Source organism: Lagopus leucura, unplaced genomic scaffold, assembly GCF_019238085.1.
Source record: "Lagopus leucura isolate 7727_CA_CO unplaced genomic scaffold, USGS_WTPT01 Super-Scaffold_1, whole genome shotgun sequence".
In the NCBI taxonomy this organism is placed as follows: domain Eukaryota; kingdom Metazoa; phylum Chordata; class Aves; order Galliformes; family Phasianidae; genus Lagopus; species Lagopus leucura.
In genome coordinates, this window is record NW_024962250.1 from 34,654,413 (window position 1) to 34,681,749 (window position 27,337).

A 27,337-nucleotide genomic window follows, 5' to 3' on the forward strand; every position below is an offset into this window, starting at 1 on the left:
ACGTCAGCGCGCCGCGCGGGGAGGGCGGGCGGCGGCGGCGCCGTTAAAGGCCGGAGGCGGCGGCGCGACGCGGGGAGCGCGCAGGGGCCGGGCTCGGCGGGGGGCGGGCGAGGCAGAGCGAGGCGACGGCTGCGGCCACACTGCCGGCACCATGTCGGGCACCCGGGCGTCCAACGATCGCACCAGCCACCCCGGCGCCGGAGGCGGGCTGAAGCGGGCACGCAGCGAGCCGGGCGGTAACAAAGTGACGGTGGTGCTGGGGGCGCAGTGGGGGGACGAAGGCAAGGGGAAGGTGGTGGACCTGCTGGCCACCGAGTCGGACATCGTGTGCCGCTGCCAGGTGGGTGGCTGTGCCCGCCGCTCCCCCGTGCGCTCTTCACCCTTCGCTCCCCGCTGCTTTCCCCGCTCTCTCCTCTGTACGTTGCCCCACGCCGCTCCGCTCCGCTTCCCGCTGTTGCTTTGCTTCCTCGCCCGCTCCCGTTCCCCTTCCCGCTCTTTCCCCTCTCCCCGTTCCTTCTCCCTCGGCCTGCGGGGTGGGCAGCGCCGTGCCCCTCTCCCCCCCTCCCCGCCCCCACCTCCCTCCCGGGCGGCGCATGAAAATGCCACTCGGAAAGAAAAAGCCCGGCTCTATAAATAAAAACAGCTGACCCTTCGCGATAAGCGACACAAGATCCCCCGGCGCCGGGAGTTGCCCGCGGGAGTGTCGGGTGGCGGTAGCGCTGCCCCCTCACGGCGCTGCCCCAGGTTCGGCGCTGGGACCCGGGTTCGCGGCGCCTCTCGGTCCGTTCCGTTCAGCGTTGGGAAGCGCCGTGTCATGGGGCCGGTATTCCCGCCCCGTTGTTATCCTGGAGAATAGCGTTGTTTAACCGGTTCGGAGAGCCGCTGCGTAGTGCGAGTCCGTGAGGGCTTTAGTGAGGCTTGTTTATGTGTATGCATAATCACAGAATCATTGAGGTTGGAAGGACCACTAAGGTCATCTAGTCCAGCCAGCAGCCCTTGCCTGTTATTGCTCTGCACTGTGTCAGTCAGTGCCACATCTGCCCTTTTCTTGAACATCTCCAGGGACAGTGACTCCACCCCACCCCGGGCAGCCTGTGCCAATGCGCTGCCAGTCTTCCTGAGATGTTTTCCCTGATATCCAACCTGAACCTCCCCTGGCAGAATTTAAGCCCATCACCTCTTGTCCCGTTGCTGTTACCTTGCAGCTGAGGCTAACCCCCACCTTGCTACAAACTCTTTTCGGGTTATGGTAGAGAATGACAAGATCTCTCCTGAGCCTCCTCCAGGTTGAATAACCCCAGATCTCTCAGTCACTCCTCATAAGACTTGAGTTCCAGATCCTTTACAGCTTCATTGCCCTTCTTTACACATGCTCCATAATGCAAGGAATCTTAAAACCTTAATCTAGTCTTAATACAAGTCCAGTTAGACACTAAGGCAGTCACTAATAATTGCAATAACTTTTCAAAGGAATGCTTTCAAGTATTAATAATGAACTGTGAGTGCTGCCCCATCCCTGAAGGTTCTCAAGGCCAGGTTGGATGGGGCCCTGGGCAGCCTGATTTGGTATGGGGCAACTAGCCTGCAACAGGGATTTGGTAGTGTGTGGGCTTTAAGGTCCCTTCTAGGCCATCTTGTGGTTCTAGCATATTGGATCAATAGAGCTACTAATGCTTGTAACTATCACACTAAAGATTTTGGTAAATTGTGTGACTGCGTTCATAAACCAGCATCTTAGTTCAGTTCAGTTGCTATGTAGCGTGAAACTTATTGTTTCAGAATGCATTACATCTCGTGAGAAATTATGGATGAACTTGGGATCATCGTCTCAGATTTGAGGATGTTTCTCCAATTAAGCATATCGTATAAATAAATATTGCCATGGGAGTTAAACATTTTAAAAGTGGAGGAAGTATTTTGAGTGGGAACATGGAGCTCCCAAGGTCCTGAATCACCTTGAGATATTTCCCTGCGAAATTTAGCTGATGAATGTGTATTAGGACAGAAGTAGTAGTCTTCTACATCTTTTTTTTTCTTTCCTTTTTTTTTTTTTTTTTCTGTTCTGTTTTCTTTGTAACTTGTTGCTGAGAATCTAAGCACAGGTCCCGTAACTGCTTTGGGAAGGAAACAGAGTTTAGAAGCTAGACCTGAGGCAAAGCGTTTCCCATAGGCCAGTCATGTGTTTAGCATTATTACTGCAAGAAGTCATACAGGTTCCCTCTGGACAGTCTTCACTGTGATGCCCCGAGGTTGCTTTCAAGACTTCTCTGTCCATCCAGGGAGCTGATGGATGCACAAGCATGGCCCCAGGTGCAGCTGCAGAACAGCTGGGAGAATGCAGGACTCAGTATGTGTGTGCCACAACGGTTAGTGTGCTAGCAGCAGGCTGAGTGGCTTAGTATGCTGCAGGGCACGTCTAGATCTGCTTTTTGTTGCATGCTGATAAGGCCTGGATGGGTGGATGGATGGAAGGCAAGTGGATCCAGGAGGCCTCTGGACTCTTCTTGGAATAGTGTTTGCTGACACAAGTGCACACACATGCATGAGATTTAACAGAACTGGCTTCAGAATTAGAGCTTGAGGGCAAATATGAAACACTTGAAGAGAAATTATGAGTAATTCTTTACTTTAGAGTAGCAAAAATTATACAACTCCTATAATATTTCCGTGCTTTTTTTACACATCTGACAACATAGAAGATTTTTTTTTTTTTTAAATGTGCTGTTTTAATAATATTTGATGCTTTCAAAGTTGGTCATGCAAGTAGATAACTGTCTACTCTGACCCTTAAGATTTATTAAGGATATGCATGAGTCTGAGCATTTGAACAGCACTAATTACTATTCTCCCAGTGGGGTAATGGTAAGTGATTAACTTGCAGAAGTAACCAGTTTGAGAGAGATTTATAAGTGGCTTATACTGACATAAAAACACCTCAGCATTTGGACCAGAATCTTGATATTTCCCATCCCTCCTGGAAACTGAAGAGCCTTTCAATAGATTGCTTAAATTAGACATGGGGAAGATCTTCTGAAGTCTTCAAGAGACTTCAGAATGAAGTTTCTTCAGGAAATGTTTGTGTTTTAGAATTGGATGGTTCACTGGGTTATTTCCTCATGTCCCGTCTGCTTCATGTTTTGAGACACTGATTTAAACAGTGTGGTTTAGTCCTCAGTGAAATGAAAGTGGCAAGATTAAAAAGCTAATAACTGGAGGGGGGATGTTTGTCTTTTGAAACACTGTCTCAATGGGGCAATTCTTCATTACGTACTATTTGATCTAACACTTTAAAAAAGCTTTTTTTCCTTCCTGAACAGAATTTAGATTCAGGGCCAAATGGGATTTGAAAGACCTTACTCGGAGTAGTATTTCCCTGACGGTTCTACCAAAGGAAGTATAATTTTCATCAAACTTTTCTCAAGTATTTTTAGCTCGTTGCTTTAATGAAGAAAATATTTTGTAGCTGGATTGCCATGCAGGAAATGATGTGGTTCCTGGGACACTGGAGGAAGGGCAGGTTAGGTGTATGGGAACAGGGAGTCAGTCCTTCGTAGGCACAAGTGAAACTTGAAATTGTGCTAAATGAAGAAAATTCCACATTAAAACCTCAGCATCTTTAGTTGTCCTGAGTTTTCAGAGCTGGATTTTACTTGAATGGAAGATTATCAATGTGATCATGTTGAGTCAGCTCAGTGCTTAGCCTGCCTACAATCCAAGTATGAACAGATTTTGGTGCACAGCCTACTTCATTTTTAACATGCCTTTATATAGTGATTTCCCAGAGTGATGGAAGTTGGAAAGGAGCCCCTTGGGATTCTACAGTCCAGCCTCCCTTGGTCCAGGCAGAGCCAGCTGGAGCACCTTGCCCAAGGTCGCATCAAGACAGGCTTTCTGTATCTCCAGAGAAGACGACTCCATCACCTCTCTGGCAGCCTGTTCTGGTGCTCTGTTACCCTCACAGTGAGGAAGTTTTTCTCTCGTGCTGATGAAACTTCCTGTGCTCAGGTTTAGGCCCGCTGCCAGATCACTACAGAAAGCAGTGTGACCCCATCCTGTTGATACCTTCTGTTCAGATTTTTGTATGTACTGATAAGATCCCCTCTCAGTCTTTTCCAGGCTGGGCAGGCCCAGATCTCTTCAGTGACAGCTCTCAGCCCAGCCACGCAATGTCGGAAGCTTTTCATTGTGGCTGCCTCCAAGGCTAGAGCTTGTGGGCAGATTTTCTATGGTGTTTTTTTTTTTTTTTTTTTGGTTGGGTAATTTCACAGAGCTGCTTTAAAACATGACCAGGCAAACAGTTGACTGTCACAGCTGCAGAGCTACAGATCCAGAGGCATCACTCAAATTAGATCTGTTCCCCATAAAATCCTGCCTTGAACTACTCTGATAAGGTCACAGTTAACTGAAGGCAGCTGGTCAGCCATGCAGTTGTAGCTGTTTCCTTAAGGAAGCTGAAATTATGCAAGGAACACCTGTAATAATAACTTTTCACTGAACATATTTACTGCATGGGACTGTGTGGATATGAATGGAAAAGGAAATAGCATGCATTGTCATAAAAAGGCATGCAGTGTGTTATGTCTCTGCCAATAACAATAAAAGCTCATGAGACGCTTTCATTTTTATAACAAAGTTGTGTGCCAAGAATGTCTGAGTTCCCTCTGTAATGGAGAGTAAACAGTTTTACCTTTTGTGGTGAAGTATTTATGTGCAATAGTCTTACAGCAGAATGTCTAAAAGCACTGGGGCAGAGCACCCCATAAATAATTCTGTAAAAATCTTGAAGGGGAGGAAAGAGAGTGCAGTTTTCCAAAAGCTCAGTGTGGAAGATACAAAAAATGCCACTAGTAAATAGAGACCCATGATAATAATTGTGATCTGTAGTGGGTTTGGTCTCAGTTAATGAACAGGTAAGCAAAATAGTGGCAGTACAAATGCACACTTTTCCTTCATTTCATAGTGAAAGCAGTAACAGTGAATCAGCAGCACAGTGTAGTCCAGGTGTTTTTAAGGTTTTTCAGTCATTTGGCACCAGATGTGTTCCAGTGCTGCCTGTACCCAGACTGGCTGTGTCAGGCCTGTGACTTCTGCAGCTTCTGGAAGTCTGGAAACAATTTCCTCAGTGCTGCCTTCAGAGCAGGCATTAAAGAAGATACACCAAATAGTAAAAATGTCATTGCCATAAGAAGAGCTGTTAGTATTGTGCTGAACTTCTCATATTAACGTGCTTCTAAATGTGTAGTCACTTCTTAAAACATTTCATGTGGTCCAACTCAGTGTGCTTTTACAGTGAGTGTCTTCAATTTGAGAAGAGGATCATCGATCCTTTGAGACAGAGGTAACGAAAGGTAGAATCGATACTTCTACTAAAGAACAGAGGCAGTTGAAATGTGGATAGAAGCCTTTTCTGTTAAGGTCACTTGTGGTCGAGCAGTTTGCAGCTAACCACATCTTTGTGCAGCAGGGAGAGCAAGTGACTGGTTTTCTAGTGCAGTAAATGTGAAATAATGTTGAGAAGGGCTAAAGCAGTAAGGAAAGCCTAAGAAACTTTTGAGGTTGAGATCATTACAAAATCAAAGAAGAATGTAGGAAGGGATGAAAGGATGTATCCAAGCAACATCTGTTGCCTATTTGTAAGTTTCCTTATTTTCTTGTTCTAGTGTTCTGGTGATGAATGTGAATACCGTGCGTGCTAGAAATGGCACTTTGAGGAACACAAAGGAATTACTGTGGGCAAATGGTCAAATAAAGAAAACCAAACATGACAGAAATGCCAGGCAATGAGGTTTTTTCAGTGGTTTATGTTTGTGACAGGAATGCTTCCTCTCTTTCTCTATTGAGCTGCTGACAGAGGGCAAAACAGCCGCATGCCCTGACTGTCCCCATTGATCCTGGGCTGCTGGAATGGTTTGCATCAGGGTTTAAATTAGGTCGGCTTTATGTGATGAATACGTGCGGTTGCAGTGCTTGTTGTCTGCTTGTTTTTCTCTGTGTTTGTGTGCCTGTATTGTGTTGCTCTCCTTTTGGTGAGATGTAACTGTGATATTTAGCATAACTTCTTCATAGAGGATGAAGCAGCATGCAAAGACTTTAATCTCTTGATCATTCAGTGCTTAATGATCATCAGCAAAGGAATTGACCTTGGAGTCTTGAGTGTGACTGCAGAAGTGTTGTTTTTTATTTTGGTAATGTTTGTGAAGGTTGACAGTCCCATTTACAGGCACGCATACATTTAGGTAAAGAAGTTCACCCTTCAAAGCTTGAAATTCTTCTGTAGCAAACTGTCATTTGTAAGTCACTTAATGCAAATTCTGTATTTCATTTTACTTACATTTGATTACCTGCTACACTATATCATTTTAGGATTTAGAACAACGTGATGACACGGCTATTTTAAACTAGCCGCTCCTCTGGGTAGCAGCGAGATCATCTCAGGACCACCAGGATTATAAATACTGATGAGAAGGTCAGGTTTAATGTTTCCCAATCTCCATAAGAAAGCTAGCTTAATTTCCAATCCCTTCATAAAACCTGATAAATTTATTATCCTCTACAAGCATTGAAGAAAGCAGCTGAAAATTAAGATGAAATGACATCTGTTCTGTTTCATTCCTTTTGTAAGTCACTAGCTGTCGCTAACTTGTTTACAGATATAAGCAAAGTCATGTTCATATTCTTGGATCGTGTTGCTTCCCTTGGGGACATGACTACACTTCTTCAAAAGAGAAAGCTAAAGATTGGCAAACGTGTCTAGATTGTGTTCCTTCATTTTAGGATTCTGCTAACAGGAGTGGGAATAATTTTTCCACTACTGTTTTCAGTCAATATACCTTGAGTTAATCATTTTCGGTACAGGTTCTGCTGGGATCAGTTTGTTTTGCTGTAGTGGTGGTCTGCCATAGTAGTTTTGGTTTGTTTACATGGCTTTTGTGGCTTGACAGCAATTTCGTTTCAGTTAGAACATATCTTCAGGTTAAGCATATCTAGTTTCTCTGCATTGACTGTTCTTCCAAGCAGAGTTGAGTTAGACTCTGGGTCTGGAAAACTGGGTTTTTCAGTTGCATTTTTCAGATACTTAGGAAGAGCAAGGTCTCTTCAGAAGTTGGGGGGAATTTTAATTAGTAATAAAGGAAAAATACAACATTACTGCTGCAAAATAGGATACGAGCTTCAGCTTCAGATATTTATGTTAGAAATATTTCATATATATTTCTTCAGAAGGTCAGAAGTTTCGTTCAGAGCTGTCAGGGGTGTTTCTGTCTGTGGTCATGCTAATGCTCTCGTTCAGGCGTTAGAAGGTCTGCTTCCAAGGGAATTCAGGAGTTTCTCAAGATCACTGCTGTAACTGGGAGGGTGGGGTTCTGTGCGTTGCTTTAATTTTAGGAGTCATCAAGGAGGGTCACAGGGCTGCTCTGTACAGCCTGGTTGTTACTTGACACTTTTTTTTTTGACGTCTTAGGGGAGAAGAGCAAGGCAGCCGTGGTTTGGCTGATGACTCTCAGTGTTAGGAAGGGAATACTTGCAACTCCAGCTCCTTGACACCACCTTAGTTTTAAAAACAGAGCCCTTGCTTTGTAGATCTAGTGTGAGTATACTTCTGATCATTCTCTAACCCAGCTCTTATTATTAATAATTGCATTTTGGTTTGTTTGTTTGTTTTTCTGAGAAAAAAGTTACAATCCACTTCTTGGAACCGAGTTGGAGATTATTGAGGTTGTACAGGCAGGTCTTGGTTTAAAAACAAAAACAAAAAGGAAGCCTTTTATTGTCAGTTTCATTGTATGATGAAAAGTGTTTGGCCTCCAACTGCAGCTGTATGGCAACAAATGTTGTAGCTCAGTGGCTGATGGAATCAGTAGGGCTGGGACACTTACAGAAAGTGGTAGCCAGGAATCTCATCTACTTCCAGATGCAGACATCACAGGCTCTTGGTTTAGAATAGGCATTCCAATTCATGGATTGTAAATTCATAGATTAGAATGCCAGAAGAGATCATTTTGTAATGCTGCCCAGCCACCAAGAACATGGTATTCCAATAGCAATTGCACCACTGCCAAAAGGAAAGGTAATGCAGTTTCTCTGCTTCTACCTGCTATTTCCATTTATATGCACAAATACCACACTAGGCATAGCAGCCAGTGGACTGAAACTGTTTTCAGGCACTTCCACCTGGTTTCTAGCATAGATATCTCCCATCCAAGACTTCTCTTGCACACTGGCCACCTGGCAAGAGCAGGCAGAAATGCATTTGAGCATCCATCCCTATTCAAACATATTGTGAATCTAGGTGCAAGCAAAGAGTTCCTGCTGCAGATACTAAGCAGCCTCATAACTGCATGACTGTTCTGGATGGAAATTGTTTCCATCTTGGGATATTTCAGCTTTCCAGAAGTGAGGAGCCTTGAAATGGCTGAGCACTTTGGAAGGTGAATTTATTTCTTAATTTTTTTTTAGTAATTTCTTCTGAAAATGACAAAGACTGTGTTCTCTTCTGCTAATTTGTTCATAATAATTATTATTGTACCTTAAAGATATGATTTGTATCAGCATGTGATTGTTAACACTGGTGGGACATAAAAGCTTCTTGATCTGTTGTATTGATGAAGTGGTTTTGTTCACATACTGTAGAGTAGTAATCAAAGTATGCCACTTCTATACAAGCATACAATATCACAAGTAGGTTGGCAATAAAAAGCTTGGAAAGGTATTTTTTGAATAAAACAATGTGGTGGGAAAAAAGAAAGATTATTTATTTATTTGTTAGCTTAAGTTCCTTTGACTCCTTCTGGTATTGGGACATCATGTACCTTCAGATTTTGATTATTAGAAGTCTGCCTAGCGTGGTTCCTGGTGCTCTTGAAAGAAGTGTTACAGGTCTTTCCTTATCTTACATCAAAGTTTGTTTCCAGCTGGGAATGACAGGCATTTCAGGTTGCTGAGTTTAAACCTTCTGAATTTTAGAAGAAAAGAGGTAGAAGTTGAAGTAGCACGAGGTAACAAAGCATTCCTTAGCAAAATGCAGTGAAGTGATGCATATTTAATGCTGTTAATAAAACCTCAACTTAGAGAGTTATCGAAGGTAATAAAAATGGATTTGTTAAGCATGAAGGCAGTGCTTTCATAAGACTGAATACTAATTTTCCACTGCAGGCTGCAAATGACTTCAGTGAAAGTTATTTTTTCTTGGTACTTGCTTTGTATGTGGAGACCTTTAACACCTACCAAGTACTGTTAAAAATGAGCATTTACCAGCTCTGAAGTACAGCAGGCATGAAGAACATCAGCTGTGGCCATGCAGACAAATAGTGTTGATGAGTCTAGGCAGTGCTTGCAAAGGGAGGGTTTGTAACTGCTGTCATTGTTTGGCACGCTGAACACTTTGTAGTTCTCAAATCCCACTTCGTTGCTGGTGTTTGTTGCTGTAATTGAAGGAAGTTTGAAGTGGATGCTAATGTTGCAGATGTTGCTGCCATCCCAGCTGTAGTCGTAACTTTTCGAAGCTTCAGCAGCTCCCTGTGTGGCTCCCTCTTGGGATCAGAACTTTCCACACCAGGGTGGTTGAATGGGAATTCTCATGCTTCCCGCATTTTGGAAATTAATGCAAAGTTATTTCTGGCCATAGCATTGCTCACAGTGCAGATGATGTCAAAGTAACACTGGTGTTTAACCTCTAAAAAGTTGTCACCTTAATGCTCCCATTTCTAGAGAAAGTTTTTCAGAATCGTGGCAGAAAGCAGAGATATGACCTGGAAAGGTGCTAACTGTGAAAGGTGTATAAAATTCCTGTGGGATTTTTGGGCAGTACAGTGGTTCACAGCAGGGATTCTGTGAGCTGAGTCTGGATATTAAATGGAAGCTCTGTGCACAGGGCTGTTTGTACTGTGCCCAGTAGTTCTCTGGACTTCCAAACGTGTTCATGTTCCAATGAAGCCTGAGTAAGCTTTCAAGCTCCCATTCATTAATAAAAAAGGGGGAAAAAAAGCTCATATAGGCCCTAGATTGACTCTCAGAACTTTGGTAACATTAGAAAAGGAGTAGATGTCTTTAGTGTCTGAGCTATTAGACTACCAGCTTGTCAGAACATCTATGAAACTCAAGGTGAGAAATGTGTCTGATTTACTAAGACAAAAGATAGCAATTAGAAAGTGTCCCATCAGACTGGTTATGTTTTGCATGTTTAATCATATATATTGGACAATTCAATGCTCTGCCTCCACTTCACTTGCGTTTGTAGAAATGTATGAAGTTCAGCTGTAAAAAATATACTCAAGACACTCCTTTGAGAAAGGCAGACCAGCATGCAAAAGCAGTTCAAGAGCAGTCAATTCTAGCTTTAGACCAGGAAAATGCTGTTTTTGAAGGTATGTTGTGAAATTCTTCTTCTATAATGTCTACTCAGGGGGCTAAAAGTGGCTTCAAAGATTTTGGCAATGACAGGATGCATCATATCTGCTGATATTTCTGTGCATCAGCAGGTTTTGTATATGCATGCTCTCACAGCTGATTGATAAAGGAGTTAAAATTAATGTGTGTTCTTAAGCACTTGCTGAAGAAAGACAGCACTTGGGCATCATTTGTTTAGGAAATTCTTGATAATCGCAGCAAAAATAAACACTATGCTTGTTAAAACTAGACCTTTAATAAGTCTTTGTTGTTTAATTCAGATCAATGCACGCTCTTGACTTACTCACCTCTTCCCAAGTCTGAGTTGTCTCATTGCCCTCCTTTGAAGCCTTTTGGGAAAAATCAGTTTCTTGAGAAAATACAAACTCTGCTCTCAGGTCTGCCAGATGATCACCGAAGTCAGGAATTGCAGCAGGCTCTGTTGAGAGGTGGTGGTGTGAAGTGGGATGATGATCATCCTTTGACCAGGATACTGCGTGAAGCTGCAAAGATGTTCCTAACGTTACAGCAGCGTTTGCTTTGTGGGTGGGAAAGGAGTGCTTCCATTCAAGGCCAGGTTGGATGGGGCCCTGGGCAGCCTGGTCTCGTATTAAAAGTGGAGGTTGGTGGCCCTGCATGTGGCAGGGGGGTTGGGGATTCATGATCCTTGAGGTCCCTTCCAACCCTGGCCAGTCTGTGATTCTGTGAAGAGGAAATACTGGAGTTGTAGCCTTAACCCCATAGCACTGGCTGAATACAGGTTGTGCCCCAGTATTGTGGATTTGCATTCTGGTATATCGGAGTCAGGACCCTATGGGTACATGTTAAGTTCAGTTTTGTTCCCAGAAAGTTTCAGGTTTCTTTTTCTTGCTATCACTTACATTCACTCTTGCTGTGACCCACTTCTGCCTTGACTCCATCCATGGTGTAGTTCTACTTTCCAAACCTACACAGAGCTGCTGACATCTCACGTTGGTCCTGTCTGAGCCATTTTGCACAGTACCACAGTAGTTCAAGTCACTGTAAGGTGGATAAAATTATGACCATTCATGCAAATAATAAAAAAAAAGATTATAATATCACATTATTTGCTGAGAATTTAGAGTGAAGATATAAGGCAGTTAACCCTTTGGTTCTTTCTGTTTCAGGGTGGCAACAACGCAGGTCATACTGTGGTTGTCGACGGGAAAGAATATGATTTCCACCTGTTCCCTAGTGGCATTATTAATCCAAAGGCAATTTCTTTTATCGGTAAGACCAATTTGGAGCTTGTTTTAACAAGCAGTGCTACTCGGCAGGTAGCTGCAACCATCGTTTATAGTAACAAGAGAAGAAAAGCATATGTGACTGTTAGAAATTCATTTTAGCTTCAGCTGTTTGACTTCTTGCTTTCATTATAAACTCAAACTGTGTAAGCTGATGCTATATTTCACCATAATGATATTCGATGCAAATAACATCATTAAAAGCTTACTTACTGGGCATTAAACTCTTATTTAAGTGATAGGCTTAAGTTGAAACTTTGCACTTGTCCAAAATTATAGCTCTTTCTGAAAGAAAAACTGCATGCAATATGTGCAAGAAATGAGTGCATTCTAGTGAGTCACAGATCTGTAATTTCGGTTTTGCTGCATTTGATAATTTCTGAATGCATGTTTGAAATACGAGAAACTTCTTGGTTTTCACTAAATACGGTGTATTATCTTGCTTTCCAACTTATTCTCTTGTCAAACAGTAAAGAGTTTAACTGAGTTATCCTAAATTTAGGCAGAGAGAGACTGTTGCAGATATTTCCGATGTTCCCAAGAAGGAAGCAGCAGCTGTTTCCAACCCACTAAATCATTAATCCACATCTCATCAGTAATGTTCTGTACTGCTTGTGGATTTTGAACTGTAGCTCAATAGCAGGGTGAAGGCATTGCTAATGCGTTACAGTGTTAGTGTCAGCTGAGTTTAAGCTAAATTCATGAATGCTGAAGAAAATGTAAATGCTGTCACACAGACTTGTGGTATTGTAAGGCAACAGACTCCTTTGAGCTTTCACCCGAGAACAATTGAGACTAAATTCCTGGTGCAAAGTCCACCACAAACAAAGGAAAGAATCTGCTGAACTCAGCTGACTTTGCAGCAGCCCATATGCTCACATCTGCAATAAGCAAGTAGTTTTGTCTGATTGTAGCAGACTTACAGCTGCTTATCCAGAATGGAGATCTATCCCCAAAAATCTCAAGATCGCATGGTGAGAAATGTGAGAAACCTTGTCTTCCTTTTTAAATAAAATTTCAGACAGCGAGAGTTTACATGCTTCACACCCTCAGAATGAATATTTTATTACTTGCTTTAAAACAAACTGTTTATCTTCCTGAAGGTAATGGAGTGGTTATACATTTACCAGGCCTGTTTGAAGAAGCTGAAAAGAATGAAAAGAAAGGTTTGTATCATTTCTTTATGCTAGCAGCTAGTACGAAGGGATTTGTGAGCCTTGGTTTATTCAGTGCAGTAACCTTCTGAATTTTGAGTAATGGAAGGGACAGTATTAAAAATGCTGAACTGTGTTGTAGCCTTAAGGCAGGTTTTTCAAAAGCAATTTTTTCACGGGGCCTCATGGATTTTTATGTCCTTTGAAACTGCGTCGGCTAGAAAATGAAATCCATACTAAAGTGAGAAAGGTGACAATAGCATGTAGGGAAAACATGTAAAAAAGAACAGAAATTCAAATCTCAAAGTGTGACCAATCAGAGCAGCTGGAATCCTCCTTTTTAAACTACATTTTTATTTTTTTTGAACAGGTTTAAAAGAGTGGGAGAAAAGACTGATCATATCAGATAGAGCACATATAGGTAAGTGATGTTTGAAGGGTGGAGAAGACTCAAATCAGTGCTTAACTTGTGGCGCTGAACTACATTATCACTCTACAGTGCGAACATGTATTTGATCTAATATTTCTTTTCTGTGTTGTGTACCTGCAACAGGATTTGTATCTGCTAAAGAATGATGCTTTACATGTTTTCGTGGTGTTAAAGCAGTACTAGCTCTCTTTTCACACATGAGGTTCTTAAGCTAATAACAAACACACTTGTCTGTGACTTAAAGAATGCTTTCCTCCTGTGGTCTGTCATTATGTCTTTGGCTCTCCATTGCAGTGTTTGACTTTCACCAGGCAGTAGATGGGCTCCAAGAAGTGCAACGTCAGGCCCAAGAAGGAAAAAAGTAAGTCTTCAGCACTTTCATTTCAATAATAATTATGCAAATTTGAACAACTAGCACGATGTTGGGAAACAGAAGTGCAATATATCTGTAAGGAGCCTTGCTGATTTGATAGTTCTATGACTCTGTTCTGCTCCTATTTGTTTTAGTGTACAAATTATGCTAAATTGGGGTATTACCAAGGATGTGAATTCTTTGTAATTCTCTTTTCCAGTTCTCTGCAGCACATAAAGGCACTTTGAAATTCCTCACAAATCCTTAAATCTTATTTGTGTTGAAGTGATGCTTCCATTGTTCCTACATACCAGACTAGTAATGATTTTTTGACTTCAGTTAGAAGTGTTGACAGGATTAGGTTACGTGCTGATCATTGTTTATTGTATATTCAGTTAAACTTCATGGGAATAATAGTCTCTATTTTAATTTTAATAGTGCACAGTAACACGGTATGTAGTTATTCATTCTTCATGATTCTGTTTTTAGAAAAAACAAGGGTTTATATGAACACGCTATTATTCTGTCAGCTAGTCTCCTATTAATCTTCATAGACAGAGATCCCAATAAGTTTTTCTAAAACACACATGAAAGTAGGCATGCAGGTAGGGAAGCCGCTCCATTTTTGTCTTTTTATCCAAGGTAAATGCTCCAGCAGGAGTTCTTTAGCTGTAGTTTTGTTCAGACTCAGCTACTGGTTTCAAAGCCATAGGAGAGCAGTTTGATACCTCACCAAACTGGTTGTTTACAACCATGGGCAGTGGTTCAGCTATGAAAATGTGAAAAATACATTTGTTTTCTTTTGTTTTCAATAAGTATGACAAGAAAGTAGAGTAACCATCATTTCTATGTAAAATATGTACATACACACATGCTCCTACTCAACCTGTTTCAGTCAGATCCAAGGCTTAATACTTCACTGCATACTGTGAATATTACCAATATTATGCAAGTCCACTGAAGCATGAAATCTGCTGTATACTTATTATTAGGGAACATTAAAGCTTTTTTTTCTTGTCTCAGAGCTCCTGCTCAGCATGTAGCATAGCAGAGAGCTGTAACAAACTACTTAGCGTGAGGGATGTTTTGGCATGTGTTAATAGACATCTGGGGGGGCTCTTTTCAATTAGTATTGGCACGACGAAGAAAGGGATTGGACCAACGTACTCTTCCAAAGCTGCACGAACAGGCCTTCGAATTTGTGACCTCCTTTCTGACTTTGATGAATTTTCTTCAAGGTACAACTAGTTTCATTTCTAAATATTATGTTAAAGAGTGATGTGTTTTGGCTGGCAGGTTTATTTTTAAGGAGATGTTTTTCAAAACGTGTCTGGTCTGAATTTTATATATAAATTATCCAGGAGAAGAAAACTGGAAAGAATGCATGTGTATTTCCTTTACTTTTCTGTCGTTTAAAATGCAACAGGAAATGTGCCGGTTGAGATATTAAAGTTCTGTGTATTTTCTTTACATAGCTGTCAGTGTATGCAGTATCTAGTATAACATCACCTCTTGCCAAAGGTTCTCAGTAGCAGTAACTCAGAGTGTTCTTCATAGATATGATTTAAATATTTTACAGATTTAAAAATCTGGCACAACAATACAAGTCAATGTTTCCAACACTGGAAATAGACATAGAGGGACAACTGAAAAAGCTGAAGGTAAGGAAGTACTCTGATTTGCAATTGAATATTCTTCTTGTGAGCATTAAATGCATTCTGTAATTGATACAATTATTTTTTGCATTAAAAAAAAATACTTTGCTGTGTTAAAGCAGTCAAGAGACTTCAGAGTGAGTCAGTTAACAGTGTGATTCCAGCCAGACCTAGGCTGCTTCAATTCTTACTGAGGAAATGCTTGTGGAAGCTGTGTTTCAAGATCCAGGTTTCACTCATAGAAGACGTTTTTCTAATAAATTCCAAAGATCCCCTGGTAAAATATCTTTGAATAGGGAAGAAAAGATGACACAGAAAAAATCTCGTTTGTTTCCCAAGTTGTGCCTGGTACTTGTTCAGAGCAAACATCCTACTTTTAAAGATACCTCCTTATTGTTCATGAGAAGTGTTTTGGTTTGTTTTCTTTTGTTTGTTTTCCCTCTGGAGCTTGCACTGTTTCTAAGTCTCAGTCTCATCTATACGTTCCTCAGCATGTCTGCACTATAGGCCATCAATAAAATGAGGTAGGTGTGCATCATCTCTGTGAACAGGAATGCTGCAGAAAATACAGCATTCCAATGCCCTAACAACTTGTGCACTCTTATTAGCAGTTCAGTGTATTAATTTGTTAGTAAATATGAGCTAATAGTGTCTTTTTCAGATAAAATGCATCTAGGGAAGCTGGTGCACTAGGGTTTATCTGTATCTGTATGTTTTGCTCTTCAAAAGTGATCACCATTCTTCTAGCAATTCAGCTATTGTTTGGGAAGGCTGATGTTTACACTCACATTTGCAGGGTTATGCTGAAAAAATAAGACCCATGGTTCGAGATGGTGTGTATTTTATGTATGAAGCTCTTCATGGCTCCCCAAAGAAGATTCTTGTTGAAGGAGCCAATGCAGCATTACTTGATATTGACTTTGGTATGTTGGATTGTGAACTTGAGTGAAGTCCTAAGAGACTCATTTTATTTTGATTTGTATTTATAATTGCTGGGCAAAGAATAGGAAAATAATAACTAATAATAAACTGAAGTTTATTCCTGTGGGGCTGAAATTTCAGTCCTAGGTATTCTTTTGTTACTCTTGCATGTTTGTGCACCTTGCCACACAGACCAGGCAGACATTGTGGTGCTGCTGAGAGTATTTCCTCTGCAGTGGAGAGAGGATTAAACCAGTGCAGATAACTTATAAGCTTAACTTCTTCAGTTGATCTCTACTCTGCTCTATTACCAAAAGTCTAATTAAACCACTTAACTCTCCATGAAGATGAAACAAAGAAGGAGAGAGGTGCTACAATCCAGTCACAGTGTAGCCATCATGAGTAATCTCTGCAGGTTTAGAAAATATTCAGCAGATACTCAGAGCTGCCTGTGTAAGGCACTGGAAATGTCACACTGTGACCTTTATGTGAGACTCTGTGGATGCTGCAGAAATACTTTATGTGATACATAGGACAATGAAAAAAGCTTTACACAACGACAGGCATCCTTTAATAGAGCAAGTGCCTGATGGAAGTAATACTGAGATGCTTTTAAATTTCTCCCCTGTGAGCAGTCCTCAGTGAAAGTTACAAAAGATGAATGCAGGAAAACTTGCACATTGGAAACAGGTCATGCATACTTGATAAAGCAGGACGTTTTCTTATTTGGCTCTGTGAAATTGTTGATCAGTAACTGTGTGCTTATACAAAATGCTGAGATAAATTGGGTGCATGAGCAGAAAGGACCATTCATTTGATGGGAGTGGGAGTTATCTATGGAGCTTTAGACATCTGAATGTGTATAATTAACTATAGGAGGAAGCAACTTGGGGAAGAACTACTGACTTTGTTCTTCTGAAGGCAAAAAGGGGGCAAGCAGTAAAGAGAACTTACCCTCTTCAACTGCTGCTGCAGTTCAGCTTTAGAGCCAAGCATACAGAGGAAAGCTTCCTTTCAACTAAGAGAGAAAGTCATTCTTTGGTTTTTGTCATTGCTGAAACAGAGCTGTGCTGTTTTGTTTCTCTGACAGGCACGTACCCTTTTGTGACTTCATCAAACTGCACTGTAGGCGGTGTATGCACAGGACTTGGTGTTCCTCCCCAGCACGTTGGTGATGTGTATGGTGTTGTGAAGGCATATACTACTCGGGTGGGAATCGGAGCCTTCCCCACTGAGCAGATTAACGTAGGTTTACTATTACAAAATGCAGTATACGTGGTTGCCAAGAAATAAGTTTGAGGGATGAGGGTATACTACAAATAAATAAGCACTGTAACAGAACCAGGGTGTTGCACTCATGAAGACAGAGGAGTTACGTGATAAATTTCAGTCATTTTTCTTCAGAGGAAAGGAACACAGGTGTGATGCTATTAGATTACCGTGATGGCTCTGCTGTAATGAATGATGTCAAAAACAAATTTCATCATTTTTTGTGATCTAGGGTTTTTCAGTGGCAAGAATGTGCTGTATAGAAGCTGTTGGTGCATCTCAAGGAGTTTAAATTACAAGATACAACTGTCATGCTTAGCAGCCTATGTTCCATATGAGTTATTGAAAAATGTTGGTGCGTGCGTCAGCTAGTCTGCACGAATGGATCAGAAAAAGAGGAGAAGAGCTTTCAGTTCTTTTGAAACTGTTTTCTGGTTTCTTGATAATGAAAATATTGTCCAGTAAGTTCAGCGTATTGATAATGAGCTATGCACACAGCATTCTCCAGGTCAGTGATCTGAATTTGATTTAAAGCTGTATTCACTAAAATCCATTCTCTAATGGCTGCAAATGAATTGATGATGTCCTCTAGTTTTATGGATCACACGAGTAAAGCTTTAGCTTCACTTTTTTCAACCAAAAAAAACCAATAAACGTTGCCAGTATCAAAGGGAGCAGTTGGCAAACTCGTACTGTGGTAGGACCTAGGAGGCCTGAGCACAGACAAGACATTTGTTATCCTAGACATCACACAAGCATTGGTCTGCCCCAAACATGTACAGTAGATGCCAAAAGACCAGATGAAGAAATGGAAAGCAAACTCTTAGAAGAAAAGATAGGTATATTGATTAAGCATTTTGCAAATGCTGGTGACTGAGATACAAGAATCCTGTGCATGAGGGGCTTCGCTCTCCAACTAAGTCACCTTTGAAGTGTTCCTTCTGTCTTATTTTAGGAAATTGGAGATCTTTTACAGTCCCGTGGCCACGAGTGGGGAGTAACTACAGGCAGAAAGAGGCGCTGTGGCTGGTTAGATCTTGTCATTTTGAAATATGCTCATATGATCAACGGATTCACTGCGTAAGCATCACAGATTTTGCGCTACATTTGGAAGTGATTATTTTGTGCTTCGCAGAATAAATATGTAGGTAACATTAATATAAGTCAGTAAAGTGTTACATTTAAAGCAATTAATTCACAGTGGGCAACTGAAAATTGTATACAGTGATTGACAGTGGGCAAGTAAAAGTGGTCTTCATGCTGATAATAAACTTACCTTCTTAGACTTTTTCAGTGATTTTACACCATCATTAAAGTGATTTTTTTTCTTCATAAATGTTTTCCCTTCGTTTACATCAGACGACCGGTGTAGTTTGGATCAATGCATCAGTTTTCACACAAAGTGATTGTTTTGGTGTTCTTGATCCAGTGCTTTCCAGCTGTCTTAGCTAGAAGCCAGTGGTTTGGGGCTTTAACTGGCTTTAGTGGATCAGACTTGGATGAGCACTTCTCCGCGTACGACTTCTGTAAGAGGAATAAATGGGGTCACACAAAGTGTACAGCAGCTGGCACAGCTCAGACAGGTTCATTTATCTAGAAAAATATATCACTATATTGCATTATAAATGCTGCTTTTATTTTAATTGGGAGTGAATTACATGTTTGGTTAGTAAGTTGTTTTATAATTGAAAATGTACTTCAACATTTTAAAGGAACTAGTCAAGATTGTAAAGCCATTAGCCTGGTTTGTCTAATGCTGTAACACTGGTAACTATAAAAGAAGCCAGTAATTTAAAATTACAGTCCATATTTCCAGAAAGCTGCAAAAGTTTCATAACAGTTGTGTTCATATGAGGCGTAGATTTTGCATTCAGGTGTACTCTTTGCATTCAGGCACATTATTCAGGTGTACAGACTATGGGTATTTTGATGTCTTAGAAACCAAGACTTAACTGGTATTGTTTATGCCAGTAGTGCTAGAATGGAACAATATCCAGAATGATCTCTGTTCATTAATTTATCAGAAGGGTTTTTAAAATACTTTGCTTGGTTTTATACTTTGCTTTCTCTTAAAACAGCTCTTGTTAATGTGGAAATATTTGTTAAGAGAGCATTATATTTCCTTCCATTTCAGTTCTATGCAGTTGCTACATTTCTATCAACAAAACTGTCATCTCTGGTAACTCTGACAGTTAATACATGGGGGAGATACAAACTAAAAAAAAAGCTCAAGGACTGGCTTTGTTTCTTCTTTCCCAGAAGGTGGTCATGCAATCATTGCATTCATCATAGACTTTTTGAGCACAGACAGCATGGACTGTATGTGCATATACCTGGCCAAATCCTTACCTGCTCATGAACTTACCAATCAAAGTCTGGCATATTACATCTAGAGAATGTGACTAGTTTTAAAATGCAGCTTAATTCTGATTAGCGATTGCTTTATTTTTTCTTGAGGTTCCTTTTTTGTTTTTCATTGTGTTAATTCAAAAGATGGAAAAGATTCGGTAAACTGACAACACTGATAGCTCAGCAAGTGTGCTGAATGTCAGACTGAGATCTTCCCTGCTGTACTGTATAAACCAGAGTATTTGTGTGAAATCTGTTTCAAATGGTAAACAAAGTTGTCTTGTTGTTGTAAATAAGGAGGAATAAGAATTGTTAGTGGTGATGTGAAGTGGCATGCCAACATACTGCAACTAAATGCAGTAAGTTTTGCTTTGTGTTGTCAGTTTGCATTTTAATGCACTGCACTGAATGCTGTGCACCTGTATGAGCAGCCAAGCATTTGGAAATGTGTCCTAGTAACTCAGTCACGTATTCATCCCAGAGGCATGAATTCAATTAACAGTGTTCATAGTTTAATACGTTTGTGTATTTCTGCTACTGAATTGCTTGAGTTGGATTTCTGAATAGAGAACTAGTGGAAAAAACCTAGCATAAAAGGTGAAAGAGATTGAAGAGGAAAATGGTAAAGATCAATGTGTGTGACTCTGACCAATGTTGTTCTGTGCAGCTTGGCATTAACAAAGCTGGATATTCTGGATGTCCTTGATGAGATTAAAATTGGCGTTGCTTACAAATTGGGTGGAAAAAGAATTCCATATTTTCCAGGTATGTTATTCGGTGCATATTTTTGTTTTTTGGCATGTGTTGGGAAAGACTCTGTTTTGTTTTTGTTGTTTTTTTGTTTTTTTGTTTTTTTAGATCGGGCTTAATTTCTTTTTTACTGGATCTTGTGTAGGAGTTATACTGTGTGCACATCTGAACCCAAAAATGGAACTACTGCAAACTTCAAATAATTTCAATTCTAAAAAATACTGATGTAGTTTTCTGGCAACATAAAGCACATTCGAAAGTTTTGACAAGGAAACTGAATTACTGGATCCTTGAATCAGAAGTTATCTTCCTAAATAACATAGATAAATCTCAATTAAGAATAAACTAATTATCCCATTGGTAGACATACTGTGGGTGTCTACTTTTCACATTTTTTTTCCTCTTCCATCAGATTTTTAACAAAAATTCTTGGTCAGCAACCATAGGTGTGCTCTTTTAGGGTGGAACAGGTAAATTCAACTGTGATTAAAAATTGTTCTCCCACAGCAAATCAGGAGATACTGCAGAAGGTGGAAGTAGAGTATGAAACGATGCCTGGGTGGAAGACTGACACAACGGGTGCACGAAAATGGGAGGACCTTCCAGCCAAGGCCCAGAATTACATTCGATGTGTGGAAAACCATGTTGGAGTGCCAGGTAAATCTTAGGCAGATGCAGCTGTGGCAATGCAACAATACACAGAAGAAGTTACATAGAAGTGCTCACTTCTTTGGCCAGAAATTGGCCTTATTTGGGCAGGAGATGATGGAAGCATCTGTGGTTGGGCTGGTGATGGTAAACAACACTTTGCCAAGAAGCTGCAAGAAGTTTTATTCTGCACCATGCCTCCCCTAGCTAATGTCTTCTTTTCACTTCCTGCACTGCATCTCTGGATACATGGCTATTGAAACCAATTCTTCCACTTAGGAAACTGAAAATCTTAATCTCTGATCAATCTCTGAAGGTTAATCAATCCGCTTTTCTTCGGATGAATTGCTGGAGATCTCGAGATGCCAGGGGTTAGGTGTGGCATGAGCACTAGAAGGGAATTTCTGCCGCAGCAAACTTGAGAGGCTACCATGTGGGCTGTTGTTTTCCATAAAGCTCATCAAAAGTCACCTCTGAGGGTGTAAGCTCTGTGCAACTGTGGCAATACCAGTGTTTTTCATAGATTAGAAAGTGCCTTATAGGAAAGCCTGAAGCTCAGTGCATGGTGATGGGCACAGATTTGGTGATGGGATACATAAGCAGAGCTCCCCCTGTTTTATTTCTCCGGCTGTCAGTGTGAAGGCATGCAGCCTTGGTGGAGCCAATGGCTCAAGGAGGCACACCTCATGATTTCTGTAGTATCCATGCAGTAAAAAGTGAACAGTTGTGATGTAGTATTTAGGGTGGCTGCTCCCACTGGATAGTGGGAGTTCTTAATTGCAGCCTTGTATTTAACAGCACTATAGTGTGTGCACATTGTTCTCTCCTGATCTCCTTTACAATCTGACAGAGCTTTTGCTTTCTGTAGGGGTTTATCTAGACGTCCTATTACTGAAGTTAATGAGTGTCAAACCTACAGTAAAAGTGCTTGACCTTCTGTTAGGTATTCCATTGGCAGTGCTTTGTGTTTATAACACAGTTCTGTGCTTTCAAACTTCAGCGTATTGCACTGTGGTGTGGTAATACAGCAGGAGTAAAGTGATTTTGGATAGCAAAACTTCCTAGCAGTGCATTTCAGCACACAGTTGGCTGATTTGCACTGAAGCACAATAAAACACTGCAATTTACTAATTTTTCTAATATTTTTTTTCTTCCCTAGTCAAATGGGTCGGAGTTGGAAAATCAAGAGAGTCAATGATCCAGCTGTTTTAAGCAAAGGAAGAAGTTCAGTGATCTGAAGCACAATTCAGTGTTTGCTTGTTCCTTACTGTTTCCTCTTTAAATAGAGATGCTATTTAAAACCAACATGTTCTTCTAGGAATTGAATAGAAACAAAATACCTATCCTGTATTGTAACATTTTATTTATCTTACGTGTCTCGCTAATTTCAGTGTAAAATCTGTTTGGTGGCCATCATCAGAAAGAAGAAATCAAAACAGTGCATAACAAAATAAGGAAAAGATCAGATCCATATATTTTTTTAAATTTGAGACATTACTATTTGAAAGTATTTTACGTCAGAATAGAGTTATTTCTTCTTGATGAAACTGGTATTAAGATTTTTCCAGTAATTACTGGGTGATTTTAGAGTTGCGAAGATTGAATTTTTTTCTTCCACTTCAAGTGTTAAAATAGGTCTTTGGGTTGGCAGCAATAAGACATATACAGTGTTCTTGGAGTGGTAGGATTATGCAGATTTTCAGTTTGTGAAACACAGTAAAGTGAGGTATTTCTGACTGTGCAAAGCAAACACAATTATCTATAATTTTGATATAACTATTTTTTATAGCCCACTGAAATGAATGGAGAGAAGCTAAAATATTTTTTTTAACACAGAGCTTATTCTAGTCACTGAAATAACATCTGCAGAGGGGCCAAACTGGAGAAGGTGGTCTAATAACTCTTTTAAATATCCAATGTACAAACAGGCAATCCTTGAAGAGACTGTCAGGTGTGCAGTCTTTGTTTTAAGCAGTAGGGAAGGAGTGAATGACAGTGGAAGGAAGAGAGTCCTCGGGGTGCAGAACTTGTAAGGAGGGTGCAGCCAAAACAACGTGCAGTGGTTTAGTGAACCTGAGACGTTTCTTCCTGCTCATGCAGTGATTGTGATTTCCAGAGTTTTACTGTAAGTGTCTGTTGAGGAACTTGGGACTTGCAGCTCTGTGTGGCACACTTGCTTCTACAGCTCCCATGTTTCCCAGAATAAATCAATGCATGACTTAACGATGACTGCTGTGGTATTTACACCCCTCGCACATTTTGACCTTCCTCAGCAAAATGTAATACCTAATTATAGAAGGGGATGACATGTGGCAGCCAGGCTTGTGACATGTAGAAGCCATGGAGAGGTCCCCAGAACCTTCAAGAATACACTTGGATTTCTTTGTGGGTCTTCTAACTTTTAGTAGTTAAGCAGCAGGAGCTCTCAAAAAAGGCCTAGAGGAAGAATATACTAGAAGCCAACTTATTCCATAACTGAAATCTTCAGAATAGATGTTTCTTTTCTACGTATGTCTCAGAGAGCTCTAACAATATTTTTGTATCATTCCCATAGGCTGTGGAAAAATGGCATCACAACCTCAGTAGTGCCATTGTGCAAAGTGTGAAAATACCCCTTTTGAGATAATAACTCAAAGGATACAGAAGGATAACATTCTTTGCCTAGGAGAATTCATGGCCCAAAGCTGTGAATCCTGAATTCAGACAGAACTCCTCTGTTAGTCTTTGGCAAGTCATTTAATTTCCCTGTTACTGTTTTGCAGTCTGTAAAATGTCACATGGTAAAACTTCCTCACCTGTTTTACAGTGTTGTGGGGAGCTCTGTGGCTCAAATCTGCAGTCCTCGTTCTAACATAGATGAGGCAGCTCTACCCTTCATACTGATGAGAGTTAAAATGAAAAAGATTTCTGACCTTATTTAATGTTTATGAAGCACTTCTGGCAGGTGCTTGCTAAGTGCTAATTAGTACAAGCACTGTGAAATGTACCTCATTTATATGAGGCAATTTAAGTGTAAAGGTTTTTGGAGATATAGCAATAGTTCCATTTTCACGTAGCTTCACCATGTGACATTTACCTACTGGATTAACCTGACGTATTCCTTTTCTTGGCCCCACTTTCATGGGTGCATTTGTGTTGGGGATGGCCACTGTATTTAAGCTTTAGTTATATATAGACCGAGTCCACAATGACTGCAAGCCACTCTGTTTACTGAATAACTGGATTAAATGATCAACTCTGAATGATGTAAGTGGCATATTGAAAATGAGGATTTATAGCTTAATTTTCACAGGATTACTGTCTCTTGTTCACCTAATCTTTTATTTTCCACTAAGTATTTTTTTCCATTAAGTGTCAGATCCACATTGCTTGTATTTGCTTTCAGGGATTCATTGAAGCCCCGGTGATGTTGTCAATGGACTTGATACTGTAGGCAATAAAGTAATAACTGTGCATTTCATTTCACAGCATGGATTTTCTAAAATGAAATCTCCTATTAAATTTTACTTGTGTTGTCGTTAAGCATGAATGCATTCAGTTTTTTATCACAAAGCTGTTGAACCTACTGAGTGACGTAATGGTTGGTAAGAACATTTAAATGTAAATTTGCATTCAGTTTAGCTGTTTCCCATTATTTTATGGATTGTATTGTTTGAAAATTGATTTTATTAACAGTCACTGTGACAAATTTGGCCTCTTCTTCCTTCCCAGCCAAGTGCAATAATAATGAGTGGAATTGGTTGATGTGTCATCCCCTATGGTGTCCTGATGGAAGGCTAAGGGTAAATGTCTGCCAAAGCAACATAATTCATTGTAAAAACTACAGCATGGTTTTTAAAAGGTAGCAATGACTGATTCACTCATGCACATTAATGTGTTCGACATAGGTACTCACACTTCTCCTTGATAACATGGCCTTCATAGTCAGATGTGTGTGACTTAATACATGCGGTATAGGATTTTGAAGCTTTTGTAATTTTTAATTTGACTGTATATGGTCTTACAGTTCTGGCATGATGCACTTTATGAAAGGAAAGAAAACCAAGCATTTCCGTAGTAACGTGCGATCTATGCTCACATCTTTCCCTCTGTGCAGATATTTCAAGTGAATTTTGGATCCACACCTGTTATTTTGTCCTGAAAAACACATTAAAATGAATTTAAAGTAACAGTGCTTGCTCCCTGTTTCTCTCTCTTTGTCTTAGCAAAATGCACTTTGTAGAAAAACCTTTCTTAATGTTACACGGATTTGAAAAACTAACTGTCAGTATTACTGAAAGAATTGATATTTTCTTTCAGTCTCTGAACAAAAGGTTTTTAGTGTTTGGACTTTTTAATGTGCTCTGTAAACTGTATCAGTCTCCTGTTTTTTCCATAACAGATGGCTTGGAATAACTAAAGTAATTTCACATAGCTCTTCAACAGCACTGTACTAGAAAAGAATGGTAGGCCCTGACTCAGATAGCATTATTATCACCTTCACAATGTGGAAGAGCTTCAAACAAGTCCTGTTAGGGCTTTTCAGAAGTCTTGATAGAAATTACTCTTTCTCTCATCCATTCTAGAAAAGAACAGCAGGTAAGCAGCCTGATCAATAAGCAAGAGCATGTTAGTACACATTTTACAGCAGTGTCCGTGAGTTGTATGAGAACTGGACTGTTATTGACTAATGTTTCTTCATTTCTTTTGCATCAGCTATATATAAACTCATGTACAATGATCTTTCATTGGTAGCTGAAGTGTCTGAAGCAGTTTGATTGAACACCGTGTGACACTAACATTGTTCAAGGCAAAAGGGAAAAAAACAGCACCAACCAAGTATGTATATCTGCTGAAATTACCCAAATTACCTACTGGGAAGACACCCTGTTTTGTTGCTGGTCCATCTGTTCTATGTCAGCTGGAGAACAGTCTTGAGGCTGAGAGGGAGGAAAGAAGGTAGGCAGGGTGGTAAAAATGGGAACAAAGGCAAGATTGACATCTTGCCTTTCTAGTGCTGCAGTTACTACTTCCTTATTCCTACTCACTTCTAGTAGTTTATGTGAGGTCAAGCCCTCTCCCTGTAGCTCGTGGAAGTGGCTCACCTTCCTGTACAGTAACAAGTTTCATTTCCATCAGGGGGCCGATTCCAAGTTCCAGATGTTGGCAAAATGATGAGCTGACATAACCCTTGTAGCTAGGCATCAGGCAAGAGGGAAAATACAGCTTCAGATATGTTATCTATAGAAGAGATCCCTATTTGTGATACAGGCACTGTGTTAAGTGAGTACCTGGTGGATTGTTGGCTGCTGAATTTGGATGAGTTTGTTAGTGGATGTCACCAGTCCAGAAGAGGATGCCTGAGATGTGAAGCCTGCATGGCCTTCACTGTACTACACAGGATTTATGGTGCAGCCTACTTCGTGGAGGTGAGAACTTTGTTCTTTCTTTTCCAAACAAGTGTGTGAAAAAGAAGTGTTGGTAGGGAACAACTGGCAGAAATTCCTTTCTGCTGCTTTTACTCTTGTGTGGGCCTGAACTCTTCCTTATTTGTCCAAAGTGAAATATTGTCCATGTGGTATCAGTCATAGTGAGGTACTGAAGTAAAACCTGCAGAGGAGTTTCAAGACTCTGCCATTTAACCTATATGCTCACAAGAAATTAGTTGTTGAAGCACCTTTGTGCATTGTTAATATCTGTTCATTTCTGCAGTATTTGCATTAACTATTGGCTCACCAGCCCTGTGAGACTGACCAGAAGATGAGGAAAGAAAAAAAAGCAGACATTCTGTGAACACATGCTGTTTATAACCTCCTTTAATGCATCAGGTTTTGGCCAGCAGCTGCACTTTGCAGTGGTTGGAAGTAGGATGCACTTTAACACTGCACAAATGTCTTTGGCAAAGAGATGTCTTTCTCAGGAAAAAGCACTCGTGTGTTTGAATGTTCTTGAAGTGTTGAGGTACTGTACTCTTCATTTGGCAGGCACTGCCTTTTGGAAGTTGAATAAGTACGCTGCGTTGCAGGCCTCCAAATAGTGCTTCAAACAACAGTGTTAGGTTTTGGAGATACCTTCCCAGTGCTTTGATAAGTGACAGAGTAGTTTTGGTGGCAGCTGAAACCCTTAGAATACTCAGGGCAAAAGTACTAGCGATTGAAATTGTTTCTTTTGAAGTGCAGAAC

The 27,337-nt window shown here is 40.5% G+C and overlaps 1 protein-coding gene across 1 annotated transcript; it reads left to right on the plus strand.

Annotated features, from left to right (window-relative positions):
• Positions 1-136: 136 nt before the first annotated feature.
• Positions 137-25,345, plus strand: ADSS1 (adenylosuccinate synthase 1). The gene is made up of 13 exons (XM_042891533.1): positions 137-340; positions 11,532-11,634; positions 12,752-12,814; positions 13,173-13,223; positions 13,527-13,593; positions 14,715-14,822; positions 15,164-15,245; positions 16,036-16,162; positions 17,251-17,405; positions 18,385-18,509; positions 20,446-20,543; positions 21,036-21,185; positions 22,336-25,345. The coding sequence occupies exons 1-13, from the start codon at positions 152-154 to the stop codon at positions 22,386-22,388; spliced, it is 1,371 nt and encodes a 456-aa protein (XP_042747467.1). The 5' UTR covers positions 137-151; the 3' UTR covers positions 22,389-25,345.
• The last annotated feature ends 1,992 nt before the right edge of the window (positions 25,346-27,337 follow it).

Bases quoted from the DNA above. Each gene is read 5' to 3' on its own strand.
- ADSS1 (XM_042891533.1), top strand. From the start codon at position 152: ATGTCGGGCACCCGGGCGTCCAACGATCGCACCAGCCACCCCGGCGCC. The intron at 13,594-14,714 runs GTAAGTCTTCAG...CTTTTCAATTAG, and splicing joins CAGGCCCAAGAAGGAAAAAA to TATTGGCACGACGAAGAAAG. The intron at 17,406-18,384 runs GTAGGTTTACTA...GTCTTATTTTAG, and splicing joins TCCCCACTGAGCAGATTAAC to GAAATTGGAGATCTTTTACA.